A 25586-nucleotide genomic window follows, 5' to 3' on the forward strand; every position below is an offset into this window, starting at 1 on the left:
AGAACCCACTGGCACAAATTAGAACTGCAGTTTCTCACCTGGGCACTCAGAAGCAGGTTGTGTTTTCCAATCGCAGTAGCAGCAAGGGTAGAAACTCATTCTTCAAAAGTCTTGGGAGCCTGCTTCTCCTTTCTCCTCATGTATAATTTTTTCTTTATATAGATACTCATAATAGAGAACACTTCCAGTGCTCTGGCACCTGTGCCAGACTGTGAAGTGTGTTAAAATTATCACTTTGCATTTCCTCAAGCACAGCCCCAAAGCACAGCTAGATCTGCCAGCTGCAGAGTTTTAAGTCCCTCAGTTCCCCACCCACCTCCTCACAGGTGAGGAATATGATTCTCTCTCAGAGACTAATAACTGCATGTGGCTTGGAGGTGAGATAATTTCCGAGACCCTAATAGAGAATTTCTTGCTGTGGTCCTGCTCCTGCAACAGTGGGGCTCAGCAGCAGCACATTGCTAAGGCAGCTCTGACTAGCCACTGTAGGGAAAAGAGAGCATCTCCTAGGAAAGGCTTGAGTTCTTAAGACTGGTCTTGAAAACCTACTTTTGCAGACAGCCCCGTTGCCAGTGCAAGTCTGCAGAGAGCCCACACTTGGTATCTTCATGTAAGGAAATTCCTCATCAGGAGTAGGACGCTGAGCTTATTAGCTGCAGCCTCCAAATAACTGAACCATTGCTCTGTGCAGAGCACAGCACCGTCATCTCATCTCCAGCTGACACAGACTCAAAAGACAGTTGCAAAGTCCATATCCAAAGGGGAAAAAAAAAAGGAAAAAAGAAAAAAGGGTGCAATCCTTTTGCCATCTGGTAAGTTGTAAAAAACAAACTTTGCTATAGCGGTTGCTAATCTTTGCCTGGCAGCTAGGATGCTGAACAGACACCCCAACTGCAAAATAAACCAGCAGAAGGCAGGTGCACACCTGTCAGGAAACCAGCAGAAGGTTTTAAGTTTAAGTCTATAAGGTTGAGTCTTAGGGTTAAGTCTTAAAGATAAGTCTTAAAGATAAGTCTTAAGATTGAGTCTTAAGGTTGAGTCTTAGGGTTAAGGCTTAGGGTCGAGTCTTTCGGTTGAGTCTTAGGGTCGAGTCATTCAGTTGAGTCTTAGGGTTCGGTTGAGTCTTAGGGTTAAGTCTCAGGGTTAAGTCTTAATGGTTAAGTCTTTAGGTCAAGTCTTTCGGTTAACACTTAAGGTTAACTCTTAAGACTGAGTCTTAAGGTTGAGTCTTTGGGTTAAGTCTTACAGTTAGGTCTTAATGTTAAGCATTAAGGTTGAGTATTAGGGTTAAGTCTTAGGGTTAAATATTAGGGTTAGGTCTTTAGGTTAAGACTTCAGTTTAAGTTTCAAGGTTAATTTAGGGTTACGTCTGAGGGTTAAGTCTTAAAGTTCAGTCTTAGAGTTAAGTTTTAAGGTTAAGTTATAAGGTTGAGTCTTAGGGTTAAGTCTTTGGGTTAGAGTCTTAAAGGTTAAGTCTTAGGGTCAAGACTTAGGGTTAAGTCTTAGGGTCAAGTCTTTCGTTTAAGTCTTAAGGTTAATTCTTAAGGTTAATTCTTAAGGTTGTGTCTTAGAGGTTGAGTCTTTGGGTTAAGTCTTACAGTCAGGTCTTAATGTTAAGTTTTAAGACTGAGTATTAGAGTTAAGTCTTAGGGTTAAATATTAGGTTTAGGTCTTTAAGGTTAAGACTTAGGGTAAAGTCTCAAGGTTAAGTTTAGGGTTAAGTCTTAAAGTTCAGTCTTAGGGTTAAGTCTACAGGATAATATAAGTTTGAGTCTTAGGGTTAAATCTTAGGGTCGAGTGTTTTGGTCGAGTCTTTCGTTTAAGTCTTAGGGTCGAGCCTTTGGGTCGAGTCTTAGGGTTAAGTCTTAAAGATTAAGTCTTAGGGTTGAGACTTAGGGTTAAGTCTTATGGTCAAGTCTTATGGTCAAGTCTTTAGGTTAAGTTTTAAGGTTAACTCTCAAGGTTGAGTCTTTGGGTTAGGTCTTACAGTTAAGTATTAAAGTTAAGTTTTAAGGTTCAGTCTTAGGCTTAAGTCATAGGGTTAAGTCTAAAGGTTGAGTCTTAAGGTTGAGTCTTTGGGTTAAGTCTTACATTTAAGTCTTAATGTGTAAGTTTTAAAGTTGAGTATTAGGGTTAATTCTTAGGGTCGATTCTTTTGGTTGAATCTTAGGGTTGAGTCTTTAGATTGACTTTTAGGGTCACGTCTTTCTGTTGAGTCTTAGGGTCGAGTTTTTGGATTAAGTCTTAGGGTTAAGCCTTAGGGTTGAGTGTTAAGATTGAGTCTTAGGGTTAAGTCTTAGCGTTAAGTCTTAGGGTCGAATCTTTGGGTCGAGTCTGAGGGTCAAGTCTTAGGGTCAAGTCTTAGGGTTAAGTCTTAGGGTTAAGTCTTCAAGGTTAAGTCTTAGGTTTAAGTCTAAAGGTTAACTCTTAAGGTTGAGTCTTAGGGTTAAGTCTTAGGGTCAAGTCTTAGGGTCAAGTCTTAGGGTTAAGTCTTTAGGTTAAGTCTCAAGGTTGAGTCTTAGGGTTATGTCTTTGGGTTAAATCTTAAGGTTGAGCCGTAGGGTAGAATCTTAGGGTAGAGTCTTAGGGTTGAGTCTTAGCGTCAAGACTTAGGGATAAGTCTTAGGGTTAAGTCTTAAGGTTGAGTTTTACGGTTATGTCTTAAAGGTTAAGTCTTAGGGTAGAGACTTAAGGTTAAATATTAGGCTTAGGTCTTTAGGTTAAGACTCCGGCTTAAGTCTCAAGGTTAAGTTTAGGGTAAAGTCTTCAGTTTATTCTTAGGGTTAAGTTTAGGGTAAAGTCTTTCAGTTGAGTCTTATGGTCGAGTCTTAGGGTTGAGTCTTAGGGTCGAGTCTTAGGGTCAAGTCTTTCGGTTAAGTCTTATGGTTAACTCTTAAGGTTGAGTCTTTTGGTTACGTCTTAGGGTTAAGTCTTAAAGGTTAAGTCTTAGGGTTGGAACTTAGGGTTAAGTCTTAAGGTTAAGTCTTAAGGTTGAGTCTTTGGGTTTAGTCTTAAGGTCGAGTCATTGGGTTAAGTCTTAGGGTTAAGTCTTAGGTTTGAGTCTTAAGGTGGAGTCTTAGGGTTGAGTCTTAGGATTAAGTCTTTGGGTTAAATCTTTCTTACATTTAAGTCTTTCTTAATCTTTCTTACGGTTAAGTCTTACAGTTGAGTCTTAGGATTGATTCTTAGGGTTAAGTCTTAGGGTTGAGTCTTAGGGTTAAGTCTTACAATCGAGTCTTAGGGTTAAGTTTTAGGGTTAAGTCTTTGGGTTAAATCTTAAAGTTGAGTCTTAGTGTTAAATCTTAGGGTCGAGTCTTAAAGTTAAGTCTTAGTGTTGAGTCTTAGTGTTAAGTCTTAAAAGTTAAATCTTAGGGTCGAGACTTAGCGTTAAATATTAGGGTTAGGTCTTTAGGTTATGACTTAGGGTTAAGTCTTAAGGTTAATATAGGGTTAAGTCTTCAGTGTAATCTTAGGGTTAAATCTTAGGGTTAAGTCTTAAGTTTGAGTCTTAGGGTTGAGTCTTAGGGTCAAGTCTGTTGGTTAAGTCTTAAGGTTAACTCTTAAGGTTGAGTCTTTGGGTTAAGTCTTACAGTTAAGTCTTAATGTTAAGTTTTAAGGTTGAGTATCAGGGTTAAATTTTAGGGTTTAATCTTAGGGTCGAGTCTTTTGGTCGAGTCTTTGGGTTGAGTCTTTCGGTTGATTCTTAGGGTCGAGTCTTTGGGTCCAGTCTTAGGATCGAGTCTTAATGTTAAGTCTTAGGGTTAAGTTTTAATGTTGAGTCTTAAAGTTCAGTCTTAAAGGTTTTGTCTTAGGGTCTGACTTAGGGTTAAGTCTTAGGGTCAAGTCTTCCGGTTAAGTATTAAGGTTATGTCTTTCGGTTGAGTCTTAAGGTCGAGTCTTTTGGTTGAGTCTTAAGGTTGAGTCTTAGGGTTGAGTCTTTGGGTTAAGTCTTAAAGGTTAAGTCTTTAGGTCAAGTCTTTCAGTTAACTCTTAAGACTGAGTCTTAAGGTTGAGTCTTTGGGTTAAGTCTTACAGTTAGGTCTTAATGTTAAGCTTTAAGGTTGAGTATTAGTGTTAAGTCTTAGGGTTAAATATTAGGGTTAGGTCTTTAGGTTAAGACTTCAGTTTAAGTTTCAAGGTTAATTTAGGGTTACATCTGAGGGTTAAATCTTAAAGTTCAGTCATAGGGTTAAGTCTTAAAGTTCTGTCTTAGGGTTGAATCTGAGGCTTGAGTCTGAGGGTTTTGTCTGAGGTTGAGTCTCAGGGTTAAGTCTCAGGGTTATTTCATAAATTTCATAATATGCATACGTATCCGAAAACCTCTCCCCTAGGCGTCAAGCCAATTCTGCACATGTGCTGCCCTTAGTTTGGGTGGGGCGCTGCTTCCGTCTAGCGAAAAAAATTGGTTACTGCAGCCAATCTATCTCACATAGGCTGCAAAGTTTATTACAGGAATGGAATCAATAAGGGAATTCTTCCCAAGGCCCATATAAGAAGTTGTCTGGCTTCACATCTCAGTGGATGAAGTTCTTAGAGTTAATGTATTCAATTCAACTCATCTAGATAAAGAGGAAAAAAATCACTCAAGAGAGACTAGGCATACACTTTTTTCCTCATAAAAACACTAGCAACATTCTCTTAACAATAAAAGAGGTAATGAAACTTTTTATTGTAAAATGTAAGGGCATTAAAGAGAAAATAATTTGATAGACAATACATAAAACTCTCCAGCTCTTTCCCCATGTCTATTTTACATTTGTTTCCAAAAGCTTTCTCGGGTGAATTTCTTTTGTCTTTGAGCAGTGCAACAGATGGTTTGCAAACAGTGCAAGTCTGGTTTTTAAAAATCAATTAAGCCCTGTGATAGGAGCCGTGTATCCCAACCGTGAACATAGAGGTTGGGCCCAGTTTATTGTGGTTCAATATGAACTCTGCTGACTGATTCTGTGATCAAGAGCAGGCAAGTCTGCCCCCTGAGAGGATGTTGTCATGGGTGGAAGAGTTGAAGTGCAGTGACTGCGTCAACAAACAGGTGGTTTGAAAAGTCTTTCGGGCAAGGATTCGGTGTGCTGGTGTAATGCCTTTTCCTTTTACAAAGGTGTCCAGTAAACACAAGTGTTCCTGCATGTGTCCAGTAGTGCAGAGACCTCTGTACTTTCTTTGGACTGATTGTTATGTAAGATCTGGGTTTTTTGGGACAGCTCTGAAAATTGTTCAAAAGGTGTCTTGTATGTTGGGTGAAATGGGTCATCATTTCCAAAAACCTCTAGCCCGTAAAGAAGAGCCGTGGAAGTAAGAAGAGTTTTATTTTTTTCTCTTTTTATTGTTACTGGGAGGAAAAGCAGTGATTAACTATTGACCTGTGTAACCCCCAGATGCAGACTGTGCAGTGCATTTGAGGTGGATCACTCCGATACTGCCAAGACTGAGCCCAGACTCCTCAATGCTTTGCACACTGGCACTGGAAGTCCTTGTGCAGCTGTGGGTACTGGCTTTCTGTGCTGCAGTGTGAAAAATACAAAACACTGGGGTTAAGGTTTGCAGAGAAGTGGGAAAAAGTTGATTATTTTGTGCTAGGAAGAGAATGTCCTGTAGTTTTTTAATGTCTCCACTTGGAATTTAAAAACTGCTTTTAACTCTGCTGCTATGTTTCAGTGGGAGGGAAGGTGTCTGGTAGTTACAGATGATCCGTTCCCTTAAGAAGGATCTTTGCCTTCTGAGTTGAGCTTTCTTGGCTTTACATAAAAGTGCCTTAAGCTGTACGGTTTCAGATGGCAGTGAAGGAGTTACATCTAAGTGGGGATTTAGAGACAAATCCACAAGTATGTTGCCTTATTGTTTCAGTATATGAACTTTTTCAAACAGGATTTGCTGGGTTTTGAGCAAGAGACCCACTTCCCGTGTGCCTACATAAACCCCATTTTCTCAGACACATGCATTATGGTTTGTGATGCAATATTTACTTGATTCGTAAGCCGTACTGTGCTGTACTCTTCTGGGCTTGTCGTAGTCCTTTGAAATGCAGCCCTGCGCATCAAAGGGGCAAGCTGTGTCATCTGCTTTCCCCCACAACACAGAGCAATGTAACTGTCATAAGTGCAGGCTGAACAAAACTAGTTGAGGCATTTGTGGGCTGCTGTGCAAATCATGGTGGATCAGGAATCAGCCCATGCTTATTAATAAGTTTAATTGTCCTACGCCACCTGAGGGGCAGGACAGTGTCAGGGCATTTTCCCAGGGAATAAAACTGGACATACCTGATTCTCTCCGAGGGTCCCCTATGTAAAAAAAACATCCTTCAGCACAATCTGGGTGCTTGGTGTTCTCAAAAGGACCCAAAGGGATGAAGTTCACTCCTCCGGCCTGTGTGACAACAGGAATTATGTCTGCAGCTGTGCTTCTGCACACTTAGAAACTGCCTCCATTTCTTTGCTTGGCCAACCAGAAAAAAACCCCAAAAAACATGAGCTCAGTTGGCAACAGTGTCTTGCTGTCCTCTCTGAAGGAAATAATTTACCATCATCTTGCAGCTTGTCAAACGTGCACTAAGTGTGAAGAAGAACATGACGTGCACTGTCCTAAGCTCTCAGCAGGCCAGGTTTTGCTGTCCTCTGGAAACTGTCTAGTTCTTCAGTTTTTCTCCATGAAGGACACATTGTTTGGAGTAGTGACGAGGTGGCCCCCCAAATGCCCCAGCTTTATTTCTAAGTGCTATTGAAGTATTTTGCCTCCTGAAGAGACTGTGTTCCTCATGAGGAACGTTTACTTCGGAATAAAGTGACCCCCTTTCCGTCTAAAGGGATGGAGCTTGAGACTGTGGAGGTGCTTGGTGAGGGAGGCAGTCAGGCAGTGCCAGTCTGGGGGTGCCCAGCTGCGCAGGGCAGTGATGGCACCCGTGTGCCTGGCGAATGCTTCTCTCGCAGTGTCGCAGGGAGAAGGTGTGAGGGTGCTGGGAGAGAGCCGGCGCCCCTGGGAATGACAGCAGCTAAAGGTGAGGGCTGGCTGCGTGGGCAGCAAAGGGTGAGCCAGCCACTCCCTTTGCAAATGCAGTGGAGAGGGAGGGAGCCCCTCCATCAGCGCAGCAACGTCTGCTGGGGCAGGGCCAGAGGCACCGGTGCCCAGGGCAGGGCTGGCAGGGGGTCTGAGAGAGCCACTCCGCCACCGCCTTGCTTGCTGACCCTGTGGGGAAATTACTTTGGGGGCAGCAACTAAAAAGTGCATGCACAGTTTTTAGGTCCAATTGGAACACTGATAAGGGGTTCGGGGCCTTTCTCAGAGCACCGCACGTTGCATAGTCATGTGTCATACACAGGTTTGGTGACTGGTTTCTCACTTCTAATGCAAATGCGTATGCATCTGCAATAGCACTGCTGAAATGTTTTACAAACTACTCATGCTCCCCAAGCGGGATTCTGGCCTCTTTGGGGCAGAACTATTTCAGTTAGAGGTCGCCATCTCCCACTACCACAATTTTCTTTGTCCTATTTTAAACTCATTTTCTGTTGATGTCAGTGGATCCCAAGACCTGATCAGCTTGTGTTCTCTTGTGGCCAGAACTTTCCTCATTGGAAGTCTTCTTCCTGTGCAACTTAGATAATGGTGCTCTTTTCACTACTTGGTCTTTGTTTCTCACCCCTGCCAAGGCTGCCTCCCTTGATGAGAAGTCTCTTCATTTGTAAATACTTTAGAGAGTGGGTCAGCTTGGTGGACCTCGACAGAGGGGAGGGTGGAGGGTCAGATCTCTGCATGCAGCAGGGGCTGCATTAACTCCCATCTCCCGCTATGTGAATGACTGCAGGCAGAGGCACTGTGCAAGGAACATCAAACTTTTAATGAATTAAGAAAGACAGATCTGGTAGAGGGCTGGGGCTGCAGTGGACAGGTGCAGGTCACATGTCAGAGGGATCTGTGCTCCACACCTTCTCTATCAATATATCAATGGCGACTGGGGTGGTGTGGAACACTTTGTCTCCTGGTGTTCCTCAGGGTTCTGGCTCGCTCGCTTGGTGGGGATGTAGTCACTATTGGATGCCCTCTGCTTGCTGCTGCCCCCCTGCTCCCCACTACAGCCCACCGCCGTGGCATCCCTGTGTGGCTTCCCCTCCCAGAGGGTTTTGGAGCTTTTTGCCACCGGGCACACCACCATCTTCTTCCTCTTCTTCGGTGACATGCTGCCCTGTGGGGACATCTCTGGCATCCTGAGGGTGTCAGCAAATGTGGGGTGCTTGGCCTGTTTGCCAGCAGCCTTGCCTGATCTGGGCGCCACCCGGCAGGTGGAGATGCCTGGTGGTGGTGGCAAGCAGGTCAAAATGACCTGGGTCTGCCTCCGCAGCACCTTCTCCACCAGTTGGGCCATGCGGGGTGGATGATGCTGGGGTGCAGTCAGGGGGCTGGCCAGGGGGCTCTTCAGCAGGATCTGCTGAGGACTCTCTGGGAGACCCTTGTGGGGACCCTCTGAGTATCCCTTCAAGGGGCTCTCCTCTGAAGTGTCCGTAGAACCCTCCTGAGAGAGCTCCATGGGACTCTCTGGCAGCCGGGTGGGGAGGACCGCTACCAGCCCACCCTGCTAGCCTTTGGCATCCAGCAAGGGCGATGTTGCCACCCTCTGCCAGGAGGGGTTGGTGTCCTCCTGCATTGCGGCTGCCACTTGGTCCTTGGGACAGTCACCGTCCATCATGCACTCCAAGAGCATCAGCGACGCGGATGCCCACGTGGCCAGAGACTTTTATCCAATCACCTGTGTGTAAAGTCATGTGAGTGGTTGGTTAAGTTATAAATGTGACCTGTTTGTTTAATAAAGTGAGCACGGCATGTAGCCGTATTGGTGGGATTGTCGTGACTTGGCTGACTCTCCACGGGGGACCCTCTTTGTCTGGCACTCGAACAGGGACCCATTTAGTCACTTAAATGCGGTTTAGCTTAAATGCTGTTTGCTTAAATGCGGAAGTCTCCATGCATCGGACCTGAAGGGAAGTTGTCCAATTAGGGAGCTGGAGGTCGGAGGCGGGCAGAACCTGGAAGGCGAAAAGCGGAGTCCAGAGTTCGGTGTAGAGCTGCAGATCGCACCCCTGCCAGAGGTAAGACCACGACAAATAAAACACGGCAGGGCTCTCCACTGATATCCTCTCTGAGAGAAGGGAGGGCACTAAGGAAGACCGTGATGAATAAAACGCGGCAGGGCTCTCTGCCGATACCCTCTCTGAGAGAGGGGGAAGCACTAAGGAAGACCGCGATGAAAAAAAAACAAACAACTGTGGCAGGGCTCTCTGCCGATACCCTTTCTGTGAGAGGGGGGAGCTCTGAGAAGACCGCAATGGAATTAGACACGGCAATTAAACTGTTAACTCGTATCCTCTTTAAGAGAGGGGAGAGCATTAAAGAAACAGAAGTGGAGGCTTTAGTTCGCTGGGCATGAAAAAAGGATAAGATTCCCGAGCCCGTGTTATTGTTTAGTATTATGGAATGGAGAGAAGTGGAAAACTGCCTCTGGGATACTACGATCGAGGGAGGTAAAGAAGGAGAAGAAGCTAAAGTGTTAGGAGCTACGTGGCAGTCTATAATTAACACTGTGGAAACTATGAAGACAGAAACAAAAGTAGCAGCAGCAGCTATAGAAGCGTTGAGAGGAGATGTGGTAGAAAAGCCAATAGAGCAGAAGGGTGATTCACCTAAGCCTTCTCTCTTGGCTACATTTTTCGGAGTTCGGCATACTCGTCCTATGAAGGGTATGTCAGCCTCTGTGTGTTCAGAGGTGCAGGAGTTTTTAGATAAGACAGCAGACAAACCGGAAGTTACTCCTTGGGGGTCTGTTGTAACTGAGCCAAAACCGAAGAGGCTGTTGAGCCTCCCCAGGAAGGAGGAGCAGCGAGTCGTGCTGCACCAGTTGGAGCTGTGGGTGGAGCAAGGCCAAAACGGAGGATGGCTACAGCTCGTAGGTCAAATCAGGGGGGGCAAAAGCGCCATCCGATGTAATATCCTTCTCTTCCTGAAACATCATCGGACGAATTTGAGGAGGAAGGTGGGGAGAAACTTTGTGATAACAATACAGAGAAATCCTTACAGGAGGTAACAGATAAATTAAGAAACCTGGAAAAGCAAGTTGAAATGAACCTGCCTACTACTTCAATACCTTTAGTTCCTCCAGTTAGCCCAACTACACCTCCGATGCTGAACTCGAGAAAAGATCCAATTCTACAGCGTTGGTCTGGTGTTGCTCGTGATGCTATTTTGGAAGGTGACTGGCAGGTGACTAGCTCGTTAGCTTGTCCAGTAGTGGTTAATAATCTTGATACACATAATTGGGACATGATTTATGGAAGGTTAATGATCAGATTTTAGCGATAGGAGTGTTGCAACCTGGTCTTCCAACTTTTATGATGATCCCTAAGAACTGGCAAAATTGTTGTGGTAGACTTGAAAGACTGTATCTTCACGATCCCCCTTACACCCTGACGACACGCAAAGAGCCTCACTAACGATGATTTGCAACCGTTCCGATCCTGATTGCATGGCACTGAAGCCAACAGTCCTCAAACTTGTTCACCAGAACAGCGGGCTGCCCTAGAAGTTGTGTCCCACAAGATTCAGACTGGCTGGTGTGGTCACCGAATGGCGAATCATCCGTTATCTTTTTTGGTTTGTAATGTTGCCGCTTCACCTTTTGCCCTTATTTTACAATGGCAAAAGAAAAAGGTGGAAAATACGGTGATTGTTTTAGAGTGGTTATTTTGCCATTGCAACCCAGACATAGTATTTTAAGTCGTCCTGAAGCAGTAGCGGCCTTGGTGAGAAAAGGAAGAGACAGGATGGTTGAAATTGATGGGACTGACCCGGCAGATATTAGCATTCCAGTCCGTGGTGATAATTATGAGTGGCTCCTGAGACATTCAACAGCCATACAGGAAGCCTTGATGGTCTATACAGGTGTTGTACACAACAACCGGCCAAAAGGACCTGTCTGGAAGATGTTAGAACATTACCAGTGGATTGCAAGACCATTATGCTCAAAAAGACCAGTTGAAGGGCCAATGGTGTTTGCAGATGCAGGACGAAAGATGAAGAAGGCTGTGTGTGTTTGGCAATCCGATAATCAGTGGCAGAAACACGTGATCACCGGTGAACCACGGGACAACCTTCAAACCTTAGAACTGAAAGCAGTGTGTTGGGCATTGGGAAGCTGGAACAATACACCCGTAAACATAGTATCAGACTCATTGTACGTAGTTAGTGTAGTACAGCACATTGAAGATGCCTTGTTGAGAGAGACAAAGAACCAACACCTTGGTGAAATGTTTATACAACTGCGTAGTACTCTTCGACAGAGAGAACATGAATTTTGTATTATGCATATTAGAAGTCATCAGCGGACCGTTGGTTTGGGCGAAGGTAATGCTAGAGCTGATGAAGCAGTCAGCTGTCTGGCAATAACTCCTCCAACAAATAAGTTTGAAGAAGCTCGTAACAGCCATGAGATGTTTCATCAAAATGCAAAGTCTTTACATCGACAGTATCAAATACCCATAGCAGATGCAAAGGGTATTGTCAGCTCCTGTCCTCAATGTAGTCATCATGGACCTGGTTTAGGGGTGGGCACTAACCCAAAAGGTCTGAAGGCACTTCAGGTTTGGCAAATGGATGTAACACATGTACCAGACTTTGGGAAGCTTAAGTATGTGCATGTCACAATTGACACCTATTTTCATTTTGTATGGGCCACTGCACAAACCGGTGAAAAGGCACTACATGTGGATAGACACTTAATGTCTTGTTTTGCTGTCATGGGAGTACCTGTAGAAATAAAGACAGACAATGGTCCAGCGTATAGTAGTCAACGAGTCGCTAGGTTTATGACAGCTTGGGGAATTAAACATGTTAAAGGGATTCCTCACTCCCTACGGGGCAAGCAGTTGTTGAAAGGGCAAACCGTACCCTGAAGGATTATCTTCAGAGACAGAAAGTATCGCAGGACATAGACGTAACTAAACGGTTGACTAAGGTGTTGTTTACCTTAAAGTACCTCTCCCTTATGGAGGATAGAGAGGGACCACCTGTTGTTACACATCACCAAACAGCGCAAGGGAACCAAACAACTACAGTTCCTGATTTGAATGTTTTGTATAAAAATATGGCTTCAGGTGTATGGGAAGGACTTAATCCGGTGTTATTTATCGGTAGAGGTTATTTTTGTATCTCCACAGATAAAGGACCTATATGGGTCCCTAGCAAGTTTGTGTGACCTGTATGTCAAGACCAGAAGACGGAAGAGAAGACTCAGAGTGAGCAGACAGAATAAACTGTCTATGTTGTAAGGGATGTAAACCGTGGGTATTACGCCAATGTATGCTATGTGGGGTAAAACGGTTCTGTAAGCCAAAGCTGAAATGTAAATGGTGTAAAGAGTGTACATGTTTGGTTAGTAACCGGGCATGAAGCAAGAGGAAACATACAACTAGTGTAATACCATGCTGACTGGAGACAGTACACATGATCAGAATCTGTGAAAGCACAGATTTGTGGGGTGGAATATGTAAAAAAAAAAAAAAAAAAAGAAAAGAAAAGAAAAAAAGAGAGAGAGAGAAAAATTGTGGAAATTGTTGGAGTAAATATGTTTGAGTGGTGGACTTGGTTTACGGTCATGATTAATTTTTTACCCATTGGCCAAAGTATTTTTGACATCTTGCCTAGGACAAACATATGGGTGACATGGGCAAATATCACAGGAGTAACAGACTTTTGTTTAAGTCTGCAACAGGCAGACAACCCCTTTAGAACTTGTTTAATTGGTATTCCCCTGCAAGAGAATGAAACAAATTTTGATGGTTTTTTGAATGTTAAAACAGTGGATCTCACTTCCAATCAGAATGGTACATGTATGAGTCCAAATGGGCAATATGTTTGGCCTTCTATGCGTAATGCAGCGTGGCAGAAGACAGTTATTGAGAATTTAAATCAGCCACATCATTTAACTTTGCAGGAGTTAGACCTTTTGGCTAGCATTGTACCTGTTGAGTATGTTAATGTTACTGCAACTGGTATGGCAGACTGTACCCACATGTCATCACCACTTCAACCCACGAATGGCACTGGAGTAATTTGGTTTGGTGACCCATGGCAGTTATGGCTAACACGTCAAGGTGAACGGGGCTTTTATACAGGGTTTCAAAATCTAACCAGTTCACCTGTTTGGGGTGAATTGAAAACTGGGTGTTTCCATATAGATGTATCAGGGGGTTATTAGTTGCCACCAGAAGTCATTTTGATATGTGGGGACAGAGCATGGCCAGGGATTCCTTTGTATCCTGTCGGTGGACCATGTTATTTAGGGCGTTTGACTTTGTTTGTTCCACATATGAAAGACTTATGAAAAATGACTCAACAATCTCATAGATCATGGAAGGCACTGCGCACCTTTGATGAAACATGTAATAACCGAGTCGATCTACATTCTGTAACAGCAAATGTCCTAGCTTCCATATTTATGCCAGGGGCAATGGCAGCATTAAATGCTAAGAATATACAAAGGTTAGCATGCTGGGGAGAGAAACAATTTAATCTTATGTCACAGATTTTAAGTTCGCTATTGCTTGATGTAGATAGTGTTAGGCATGCTATGTTACAAAACAGAGCTGCAATAGATTTTTTGTTATTAGCACATGGACACGGTTGTGAGGATTTTTAAGGGATGTGTTGTATGAACCTTTCCAATCATTCCATATTGATGCACAAGAAGTTGTCGCAACTGCAGGGAAACATGAAGCATATTCTTGCTGATGATAATCCCTTTGATGAATGGTTGAGAGGACTGGGGATAACAGTTGGTTAAAGACATTATTGATGGAAGGAATATGCTTTGTTATAATCATTGTTGTAATGTTTTTAGGTTTTAGCTGTTTATTTTCTTGTTTGAAGAAAGGTTTAACATCTATTGTGAAACAGACATGGGTTGTCCAAAAAGAAAAAGGGGGATATGTAGAGGGATTTTTAAAGGACCGAGGACATATGTTACCATTGTCTGGGTTGGACAACCCAGGCCTGTTAGTTGAAGCTGCAGAGCAACTTTAAATTGTCCTGGGAACAAGCAGTGGGAGAAAGAAAACAAGCTATGCACAAGCAAGAAGCCAGGTGCAGAGCCAGTCCTGGGAACCACGGAATCAACACACTCTCATCGGCACACTCTGATCAGGCACCATCAGCATGCTCACCAATCAGCAACACGGGCGCCCACGTGGCCAGAGACTTTTATCCAATCACCTGTATGTAAAGTCAGGTGAGCGGTCGGTTTAAGTTACAAATATGACCTGTTTGTTTAATAAAGTGAGCACGGCATGTAGCCGTATTGGTGGGATTGTCATGACTTGGCCGACTCTCCACGGGGGACCCTCTTCACAGCCCCACTGGCTGGTGGGGCACAAGCATCCCCATCACCACTTGCTGTCCCCAGCCATAGGCAGGCGGACAAGGAGCAGGCAGAGGGGGCAGCTGCACACCGCTGGGGAGCTGCAGCACGTGTGGGAGCTGCACGACCTGCCCCGAGTCCCCCAGGGGCCCCTGCACTCTTCATCGGACCCACCTCTTCAGAGATGATTTCAGCTTCCTGGGATGATTTTCATTCCCTTGTGGAAGGTGCTCCTGGAGCTCTTCCTCTGGGGAAGAGCTGCCGGCAGTGTTGAATGGTGTGGACAGAAATCCTGTTGCTCCTGAGCGCTGCTCTGTCAGCTCTCCCTCAGCAGCAGACTTCCAAAATGGTGCATTTTGACCTGAAAAGGGAAGTCCACCTGTGGTGAAGGGTGTTGCTCAAGACTTGGTTCATTGTCTTGGAGTCGTTGTCTTGGAGTCACAGGACTCCCTCTTTTTCAGGCAAAACATGGCCCTGCAGAGGAGGAGGTTCTTGAAAGTCATCTTTGTGTTGCTCCAAGTGTCTTATGGTGAATTTCCATGAGCAAACATCTGAGAGCGACATCCTGGCTGTGTTGGGTGCCAGCTTTCCTTGCTGGCCCATACATGTGGAAACTCCTGTGGCCCAAGTTATTCCTGAGTATGTCCATCCATGTCCTTGACTGGGACTTGCTTTTGGACTACCAGTAAGACTACTGGTCTCACAGCCTGTTGCGTTAAAGGGGATGGAGTAATGTAGCAGGACATAACACACGGGCACCCCCACACCCCCACACCCCAGCGCGTGCACGCACACACACCACCCACCCACCCCCTGTCCTTCCAGCTCTCCTCATTGAGGTGGGAGGTTAGGTGCAGCTAGGTTTAAATTCTAAGTGATGTCCAATTTATCATTATAAGTCCAGTCACGTTTAATAAGTATATTAGACTACCACGGGCCTGGATACACTGATAGCAATCTGCACTGCCAGTACAGTTGTGCTCATGAACTAGCACAGCCACACTCTAGGGTATGGTCATGTTCAATGAGAAACTGTGACAACCAGCTACTTAACAGTACAGTTTTATCAGCAACAGATCCACAGGTTCTTTGATTGCTGGTGATAGTGTTTGCAAAAAGGCACATGCAAGTAAAATGTTATAAAGTATAAAAAGCGTGGAAAAATTACAACAATTCAGCCTGGCTACAAATATTAAAGAGTAATTCTCTAGAGACATTTCTAAATCTCCTGAAGAAGCACTTAGTTTAAGTCTCATCCAAGGCATCCCAAGGTGGGGAGAAGCAAGGCTCAGCCTGTCAGCCAATCCCAGGAGTCAGTCTTGGTGGTGTCTTCCATTCACTTGCTCTCGGTGGTGTCTTCCCCACTTGTCCCCTCATTTATTCACTTGTTATACTTCTCTTTATTCTCAGGTGTAGCTTGAGTGACCCTAGTCATACATTCTTCTATTGTGATTGGTGACTACGCATGCTTCCCGAGCGGGGGTTTCACTCTTTTCAGTGGTGGGTGGGTGGGTGGGCATTTGAGTAGGAGGTCTCTAATTCCTCTCCCCCCCCCCCCCCCCCCCCCAGGTGATTTTTCCATTCCACAGATATGTTCTCTCTCTAGAAAAGATCCTGTCTTCTCTCCACAGGTCCGCGACTGTGAGCACACCTCTGTCCTTGGATGTGCCATTACATCAATATCAACCCAGAGATCGGGTGTATCTGAGAATGTAGTTGGATGAATTGTTGAAAAAGAAGTGGAAAGTATCCTTCCAGATTTTGCTCAACAGCTACACTGCTGCCAAGCCTGAAGGAGTCACTCCATCATCACAGGGTTAAACCTGCCACAATGACAGAATATACTGTCAACCAAGAAGAACCTTTATGCTTGAAACTACCTCCAGAATCCTAAAGTTCTATTTTAGGTATCTTGCATTAATTACAGACAGCATAGAGATGAATGACTGAAATAAGACCCTAGATAAGATTGAGTTGTATACAGGGAAGTTGGAGTCTGTTAAATGTCTCTGTAGATGTTTGTTGAAACATGTTTTACAGATGTGTAGAATTTGGCCTGTGATGTGGTGTGCTAAATCCTCAGCTTGGGTGGGATCAGGAGGACTCATGGACACGGAATACTCATTTGAAAATGGTGAGAAGATTGATGAATTTTATTAATAAGAGGGGTTGTTGTGTATGTACCCATTTCCCTGAATATACATGCAGGAATTCCTCTAGCTGGTATCCCCATCCCATTTGGGACTAACGGGAATAACTTGTAGCTAAGACCAGGATACACTCATTGGAATGAGACTGACCTCCAGACTTGGACAACATTGAATCCACACTTGTCCACTGTGAGGTGTGTTACTACAAATGAAGCCAAGACACACCAAAATGGAACTCAGTTCTTTGTTGGGTGCTACGCACATTGTGATTCATTACTGTAATTAATGAACCTGTCAGAATTCACTGCGAGTAAGTACTGGAATGTTCCCCTGGGGACTGGGTGGTGTTGGGTAAGTGGCAGTGTAGCACAGATGGTCAGGTACTTGTACACGGGGAGTGATTTTTCCTGATATGACTATAACTGAGACATTGGATAATAATCTGTGGTTTAGAACTTCCTGCGGAGATAGAGATGGAGTCAAAAATCCCTTATAGAAAGACCCACTGGGTTTCATTCTTTGGCTGTGTGGTTTATTCCTTGGTTAGGGGTTGCTGAATTGGAGAAGGCAGTGATTAAGTTCTCCACAGTAATGGAAGAGATACCCAGCAACATTTCAGGTGCAGTAAAGCCTTTGCAAGAAGTTTCTGAACTATCTCCTATAGCTGTGCAAAATAGAATGGCATTAGATATGAAGTTGGCATCTCAAGGTGGAGCCTGTAGAAGTGTTAATACCAGTTGTTGCATATATGTAGATCAAAGTTGGAGAATTTCTGCAGACTTGTTCACAAAATATTGGGAAACATCCTAATATTTGTTATGAGATCCAGAAATCTGACACCTCCTGTGGATTTCAAAAAGTTTTGAATAGGCTAACATCCTGGTTTTCTGATTTATATCTATGGATTAAGAAGTTAACCTCCAGATACCTTCTTGCTCTTACCCTTGGATCATTGCAATCTCTAATTTTTCTAGTTTCTGCTTTGAACTTCAGGAAGGTAAAGTTGGACTGTCTTGCCGTAGTCTCCCTAATGCTCACGATAGACAACTCTTCAGTTGTGGCGATGGACCTCATGGGGGTCTGCTTGAACTAACCATAACAGAGCTGAGAAGTGTATTTCATTACTCATTATATTGAATAGGGGGTTCATTTTTTTTTCTCCCGCAGTTAGAAAAAAGCTATTCTATGCTTGTTTGCACCTAGTGCTCTAAAGGAAGCAGGTAGCAATTGCCGCAAAGAACTTGCAATATTCAGCTGTGGACTTCGCTGGAGAGGTCTGACGTCAAGTGGTGTAAGTGCTATGGGGCTGAGGAGAGAAATAGCGGGGCTGGAGAGGTGAGGAGCAAGGCTGTCCACGCAGTGTTCAGCTCCAGGGACTGATTTTCCCACCTGGCCACACCTACTAAGAAGAATCTGCATCAACAGTAATTGGTGAATCCTACTATCACTTCTTCAAAGTCCTCATTCCCTGCCTTGCTCTCTCCCTGTACTGCCAAAACTTATCTCATTAAGTGTGCAAGCTTTGAAGAGCAGACCTCCCTGATGGGAGAGACATGGCTTGTTAGGGCTTTCTGCCTCGTAATGAGCCCAAGGTGTCTGTGGTGCTGTGCACTTCAGGTCATGACTGGGGTGAAAAAACCTCTCAAGAACACCAAGTCAGGAGCAAACCCCAGAGTCCCTGGAAGCGTTAATGGGCCCCGCTGAGGGCCATGGCTGAGAAAGCCTCCCCATGGCCTTGTTAGAGCCCATCCTTGGAGGCTGTGATTGCAGGTGGGCAAAGGCGCTGTGCAGGCAGCTCTGCTGCTGAGCAAAGCCTTGGCTTGCTTGATGAAGCAGAAAGGCCAAGCCATGACCTCCAGCCTGTGGGAAGGTCAATCTCCCAAGCATGTCAGTCTCCTGGACTGAAACCCCTACACATCAGCATTTCAGTTTGGTGGGCAAGTGCCTCAAACGAGATCAGAACATGGGCAATGAAGGAAAATTCAGGCAATGAAAGAGAATGGTACGCTTCATGGAGTTGCTACCCAAGATGGAAAATTCCCACAGTAAGCACCTCTGAAATAATAAAAGAAGATATACAACAAGTAAAGCATAGCCAATGGGGAAAGAACTGACAGGCTAGGCTGTTCTTTTTGCAAGATATTAGGAGAGTACCACAGAAGAGCTTGTATCAGGGAAAGGGTGGCCTCAGGGCTGCTTGTGGGTACCTGTGAAGCAGCCCTGCACCTGGTGTGAGTTCCTTCAGGGCTCAGGGAGCACGCAAGTGCTTTCCCTAATTGTAAAACAGCAATGGGAAGGAAGGACGGCATCATTCAGGCTGGCAGGGACCTGTGCAGGATTCTCGACCAACCTCCTGCACAGAACAGGCTCAGACTAGATTACTCAGGGCTTCACCCAAACACGCTTTGGTCCCTTTCTGGGACAGAGCCAGCACAGAGTCTCTGGGAAATGGCTTCCAGCACTTGGCTATCGTCATATTGGAAAAGCTTCTCACTTTATGACCTCTGACCCTCTCTGGTATCAGCCTATTGCCTCTTGTCCTTGTGCCATATAGCATGCACATGAGCCTGACTGCGTCCTCCTGGGAACAGCACCATGCTGCTGCATGTAACCCCAAGACCTTCCTTTCGCAGGGCTGGACAAGCCCAGCTGTCTCAACTTCTCATGCTGCAAGTGTTCTACCTGTGACCACCATGGTGGGCCTCCACTGAAATGAGTCCAGTTTACAGATGTCTCTGGTATTCTGGATTCCATATATTCTGGATTTGTTATCTAAGACACCAAATGTGGGGCAGAATCACTACCACTGCCTCTGTCCCTTCTCACAGGGCTCAGGATGCTGTTGGCCACCTTTGCTGGTGGCTCATGCTTTGCCTGATGACACCTGAGGACCATCAGAGCCTTTCCCAGAGAGCTGCTACCCAGCCACGCAGCCCCCTCTGTCATTGCAGGGCCTTAGTCCACTCTGGAGACAGGACTTGGGGTTTTTCTTTATTGGATACCATGAGGTTACTTTTGGCACATACTTGTGTTTGGTCTGTGTCCTTTAAGGTGGCAACGCTGCCTTCCAGTGCAGTGTCTGCTCTCTTGAGTGTGGTGACATCTACAAATGATATGAAAAAATCACTCTCTCCTTTCTTCCAGGTCATTAAAAAGAAGGCAGATGGCAGAACAGACCCCAGCAGAACACTGCTAGCTGGATGCCTCCAGGCAGAGAACCAGGCACTGATCGTGAATTTCAGAGGCTGACTGTCCAGCTGATTTTGTACCCATCTGCTTCTCTACCCATGTAGGCCATAATATCCATATGTAGGCACTAGAATATTGTGGGCAATGGTTTTGAAAGCTTTGCTGCCTTCCAGTGAAAGACCACGACTGCTCTGTCTAAGTCCAGAAATCCTGTCCTTTCCTCACAGAAAGCAGAGAGGATGTCCAGGCACAATCTGCCCTGGGTCAATCCACTCACCTTCTCTTTCATACACCCAGAAATAGTATCTCAGTGGACGTGCTCTGGGGCTTTTACTTCCACTGCTCATCCTTTGGCCGTCTCTTAAAAGTGCGTGCCATGGGTGGGTGCTGCCACCCCTGTGAGAGGTCTCCCAGTCTCCATGGCCTTTCCCAGACGATGGAGAGTGGCCTCCCTGTGACAGCAGCCTGCTCTCTCAGCTCCCTGGGATACTGCCCCTCTGCTCCCACGGACTGCTCAAGATTGCCTGAGTTCAAGGCACTTGATCCCCTACCACTGCTGCTTCTTCTCCTCCAGAGTCCTGCCTGCAGCCACAGAGGCCTGGGAGAACTTGCTGGGGAAGGCAGAGGAGAAGAGTATGCAGAGCATCTCAGAAGTATCTACACTTGCCCTTGCTCAATTCAGCAGCAGCCACACAGTATCTCTGTGTCTTCCGTAACTGTTCCTGAAGGAGGGAACACTCCTTAGGGTTCCCTGGAATTGTCTCACAGGTCTAAACTCCATTTTGGATCTCTGGGCTGTTGGAGGCTTCTGTCCTTGCAGAGCAGCTGTGCTGAGCTCTGCCACCTGCCTTGGCACTTGGTTCCCCCAGTGTCACAGCTCTGTCTGCAACAGGACGGGCTCCAGTTGCCTCTGCATGGGCCCCTGGCTGAGGGCACTGGTGCACATCTGGGCTGAAGCCCCCCAGCTGTGGCACCAGCCCAGCTCTGCCTGGCCATAAGGCAACCTGGTACCAAGTGTCCCAGAGCCTGTGGGTGCAAAGGCTTTGCTTCAGAATGGTGATGCGGCATGGGAAAAGAGAGCTGAGTCCTTGTAGCCCTGAGACTACAAACCCAGAATTACGTGCTTACATTTAGTTAGCTGAAAACAACCCCCCACCCAGCTTTGACAAAACCTAGATGCTTTGCTATAAATTTCCTTGTGTCCTGTCTAATGATGGGTTAACAAATGGTGATTCTTATGTTCAAATATTTTTCTAATAGGAGAAATGCCACTACTGGAAAAAAGCATCTGTGCAGATGTAGCAGATAGAATATCAGTGATTGCATGAGCCTGTTCCCCAGCAGGTTCCCCCGGAGCCCCAAGGACCCCTGGAGGGAGCCCAGAGGGGCAGAGCAAGGGCTGCCTTGGGCTGCTCCCCGCTGCTGAGCTGGGCCGGGCTCCTGCCATGGAGGGAGCTCATGGCAAATGGGCAGCGCTGCAGAGAGACAGCTCTTCCTAGGAACGGGGCTGAGGCACTGCCTGCAGGCACCCAGGGGAGAGAAGCATGTCAGAGGGATGTTAAAGACAGTCTGGAGAGGGAGGGTGCCAAGATCTCACTGGGTCAGAAATCTTCACAGCCTTTTACACAGTAAGTCTATGGCTGCAGGGCAATGCACGTGAGTATTCTGGCAGGGTCTCCTCAACCTGGCATATCCCTTGGTTGGTAGAATGGAGAGGGACACGCTCTGCAGCAGGGACTCTGTGCTGCACAGTCAGAGGCAGACGGCATGCCATCTCCATTGCCTTAGGGATGGCTGCAGGGCTGTGAAGGTGGTTGTGCAGCCAGAGGTGCTCAGGGCTGTCCTTCTGACCAAGGTCCCTGCTCCCAAGGGGTGCTGGTACTATTACACTGCTGCCTGCCAGGGTCATCTTTTAGCCTGCCGAGGGAGCTCCCCACGGTTCTGTGAGGACAAGCTGTGGGTGGAAGGAGCAACCGCTGGCAGGGCTGGGTCCTGCTCTTGAGAGGGTGGGTGCTGCATGGCTCAGGGCTGCTCAGAGCCCCAGATCCCCCTGTCTTTGGAAGGACATCGAGGCAGAATTGACCTGAAAGAGAAGGAGCCTGTTCTTTCAGTTTTCTTCTCTGGGGTGTCTGGGTGGGCAGTGGCAGATGGAAAGCTCTTTCTGCACTCTGCAGAACGCACGGAGACCTCTGTTCTCATCAGCACTTGTTTGAGCTGCTCCTTAGCTCCTGCAGGCACACAGAGCTGCCCTGGGCTGTGCCTGGCTGCCAGCAGGGGTCTGCAGGGCAGAGCTGAGCATGTAGTGGGTGGGATGGGCTGTGTGAGCACTGACAGGGTGGACAAGTGGTGACAGTGAACCAGGTCCAGATAGGCACAGCTCCAGGCATCAGGGACATGGGCAAAGGGTGGGGGGGAACTGCAGATAAGCACCGCGGGAAGCTGTCTTCAGAAAGCTCTCATTTGGTCCTTCCCTGGAGGGATCTGCTAGTCATTGTCTGCTGAGCAATAATCTGATTCTACCTTTAAGACATGGCACCTTCAGGACCCCTGAGTGTCTGCTTTGCCTGTCCCGCTGGCCTTGCCACATGCCCTCCGGAAAAGCACAGCTCTCCTGCAGCATCCAAGGGAATGCTGAGTTTTCCCTGGGCAGCCAGTGCTCCCCTCCGAGTCCTTTGCTTCTCTCTGTGAGCGATGGTGTCCTTCTCCACCACAACTCTACCTTGGGGCTGGGAATGTTTTCAGATCTGCCCTTTGAAACAGCACTGCCCGCTGTCATCAGAGTGCAGTTGTTGATAAAGATATTTAGAAAGAGTAATTTGTGTGTGCAGTCCCCCTTGAGGCAGCACGAGTCTAAGTGCAGAGTGGCTGAGAACAAGACTGATGGACTCTGCAGCTCTCCTGACTATGCACTAAACCACACGTAAGTGAGCCCGTTTACTTGTCCCCTCCTTAGCCTGTCCACACTTTCAGGCACAAAAATTAGAATTTCTGTCCCTGAAAATAGCACTTGCCAGGTGTGGCAGTAGGAAAACAAAACCAGACCGCAGACAAGATCATTATAAAATCATGCCAAGCCTCTCTTCTGCTGCCCACACTCTTTAGAGTTGTCAGGGCAGATGGGAAACTTTTCTTACAACTGACATCCCTTGTGAATATTGGAGCTCTCATAAAGCAGCTTCCATGTCCCCACTACAGCAGGGCAGAGCTGACTGCTTCAGAGCCCACAGTCCTGCTTCTCTCTCACACTCTGCCAGCACAGACCAGAGGAAGGAAATGCATTTGCACAGGGAGATAAAAATATTGGGGAAAATTGACTGGCTTTACTGTAGAAAATCTATTCTAACTTGTCACTGCCTTTCCTCCATGACAGGTCTCCATGCCCAGAGGCAGCAGATGTCCAACAGCAGCTCCATCACCCAGTTCCTCCTCTTGGCATTTGCAGATTCTCAGGAGCTGCAGCTCTTGCATTTCTGGCTCTTCCTGGGCACCTACCTGGCTGCCCTCGTGGCCAACAGTCTCATCATCACTGCTGTAGTATGTGACCACCACCTTCACACCCCCATGTACTTCTTCCTCCTGAATCTCTCTCTCCTCGACCTGGGCTCCATCTCCACCACTCTCCCCAAAGCCATGGCAAACTCCCTCTGGGGCACCAGAGGCATCCTCTATGCAGGATGTGCTGCACAGCTATTTTTCTTCCTCTTTTTGATCACAGCAGAATATTGTCTCCTCACCATCATGGCCTATGACCGCTATGTGGCCATCTGCAAACCCCTGCACTATGGGACCCTGTTGAGCAGCAGAAATTGTGTCTACATGGCAGCAGCTGCCTGGGCCAGTGGGTTTCTCACTGCTGTGCTGCACACCTCTGATTTATTTTCACTTCCATTCTGCCATGGTAATCTTGTGGACCAGTTCTTCTGTGAAGTCCCTCAGATCCTCAAGCTCTCCTGCTCAGAAATAGACTATGTCAGGGAAGTTGGCCTTCTTATGGTTAGTGCCTGTTTATTCTTTGGGTGTTTTGTTTTCATTGTGCTGTCCTACGTGCAGATCTTCAGGGCTGTGCTGAGGATCCCCTCTGAGCAGGGACGGCACAAAGCCTTTTCCACGTGCCTCCCTCACCTGGCTGTGGTCTCCCTCTTTGTCAGCACTGGCATGTTTGCCTACCTGAAGACCCTCTCCATCTCCTCCCCATCGCTGGACCTGGTGGTGACAGTTCTGTACTCGGTGGTACCTCCAGTGGTGAACCCCCTCATCTACAGCATGAGGAACCAGGAGCTCAAGGGTGCAGTGTCGAAACTGACAAGTGAATGTTATTCTGAAGCAAGAAACTGCCCTTCTTCTGCGCAGCACTTATAATGGAACACATTACAGGCCCAGCCTGTGCGCTGTTGTTTTGATTGGTTATGGTCTTGTTCTACTAGTAGAACATTCTGCTAGTAATGATGTTGTCATCTCCTCTCTAATCCAATGTCACCAGAGGTACAGAATCCTCCATGCAGGCAGTTACTAGTGGTATCCCTCAGTGACCAGCACCTGGACCAACACTGTTGAACATCTTTATGATCCCCCTGTATGCTGTGACTGTGTGCACTTTCAGCTGCCTTGTGGATGAGGCAAAACTGGGTAGAGGCCTTGAGCAATCTCCTCTAGTTCACCTTGCCTTGAGCAGGAGAGCCAGACAAGACGTTGTTTAGGGCTTTCTCCAGACCTGAGTTACTCCATAATTCAATGAATCTTTGCATTGAAGTGTTTCTGATGACAGAATATGCTGAAGAAAAAGGAAATAATAATAAAAAAGGTTCAACAAGGATATAGATGAAATAGAGGTCTTCGTGTGAAGAATGTTCCTCCACTCAAATGGTTTGTGGGAAACATACTTGATATATTTGATGAAACAAGCATGCTTTTCTCTGGAGTAGTCAAGCACCATAAGGAGGGTGATGGAGGGCTATGGTATTAGAAGGTCAATTTGGCCTCAGAAACTCCTCATGCAGGAAGAAGTGCATGGCTGTGAGGGGCCTGTGAGGTCAGTTCTGTCTCTGGAGGTGACAGGCCAGCCACAGGAATGTGGCTGGGACAGTCCCTCTGCCAAAAAGCCCCTAGGACCCATCTAGGAAAAGGGCTGAGATATGGGTTGTCATGTCCATTTTGAATGGGGACATGATGGGACAGCATCGAGGCACATGGCTTGGCCACGTCTCTGGCAGAAGCTGAAAGGCCAGAAGCAGTCACGTGGTTTAGGAGAACATGTGGGTATTCCTTCTCTTTGGTGAGGGAACAGACCATAAGTAAAGGCTAATTGGATGCACTCCCTGCTTGAAGGGTATTTTCTGAGATGGTAGATCTTTCCTGCATAGTGGGAAAAAGCAGGAGAGAGGAAAAAATGTCACAAAGTGCAACTTGGGAGGTGGAGAGTAGCTAGCAGGGGGAAAACCTGTCACTCCAAGGGTCCCACCGTGGTGCAAGAGGTCAGGCAGAGGGAGTCTGGATCAGCCCATGACTTTGTGTTTAAAGTAACAGTCAGTGAGAGTGGAGGTACCTCAGTGAAGGCATGAAAATGTCAGGGTGAGAGCAAGGCAGGGCAGCAAGATGGGTGCCTACAGGCTGCAGGGAAAAAGGGGCAGGTGTCCAACCATGCAGAGCAGCCTGCGGTGGAGATGGCAAAGGGTGTTGGCAAGGTTGGAAAGCACCAACAGAACCCAGGACTGTGTCCCCTCGGCTACGGCAGCTGTCTCTGCCACTGAGGTGTATGAGAAGATATGTTGTCCTCATGGCACTGGGACATCGTTGCCTCCTTGCAAGCCCATGGGGAAGCTGGAAGTTGTTGTGCCATTGCTGTCCTTCACTCA

The 25586-nt window shown here is 46.5% G+C and overlaps 1 protein-coding gene and 2 long non-coding RNA genes across 3 annotated transcripts; all 3 read left to right on the plus strand.

Moving 5' to 3' along the window:
• Positions 1-3191: 3191 nt before the first annotated feature.
• LOC308066309 lies at positions 3192-4855 on the plus strand. Its single transcript, XR_013929133.1, has 2 exons — positions 3192-3877; positions 3917-4855. It is a non-coding gene; the product is annotated as an uncharacterized lncRNA (long non-coding RNA).
• Positions 4856-6291: 1436 nt separating this feature from the next.
• On the plus strand, positions 6292-14329 carry LOC308066308. Its single transcript, XR_013929132.1, has 2 exons — positions 6292-9077; positions 12198-14329. It is a non-coding gene; the product is annotated as an uncharacterized lncRNA (long non-coding RNA).
• A 226-nt stretch (positions 14330-14555) lies between these two features.
• Positions 14556-25578, plus strand: LOC308065769 (olfactory receptor 14A16-like). The gene has a single exon (XM_080392144.1). The coding sequence runs from the start codon at positions 22915-22917 to the stop codon at positions 24091-24093; it is 1179 nt and encodes a 392-aa protein (XP_080248270.1). The 5' UTR covers positions 14556-22914; the 3' UTR covers positions 24094-25578.
• Positions 25579-25586: the final 8 nt, after the last annotated feature.

This window comes from Falco punctatus (assembly GCF_963210335.1).
Source record: "Falco punctatus genome assembly, chromosome: 6".
NCBI classification, from domain to species: Eukaryota; Metazoa; Chordata; class Aves; order Falconiformes; family Falconidae; genus Falco; species Falco punctatus.

Bases quoted from the DNA above. Each gene is read 5' to 3' on its own strand.
- LOC308065769 (XM_080392144.1), top strand. From the start codon at position 22,915: ATGTCCCCACTACAGCAGGGCAGAGCTGACTGCTTCAGAGCCCACAGT.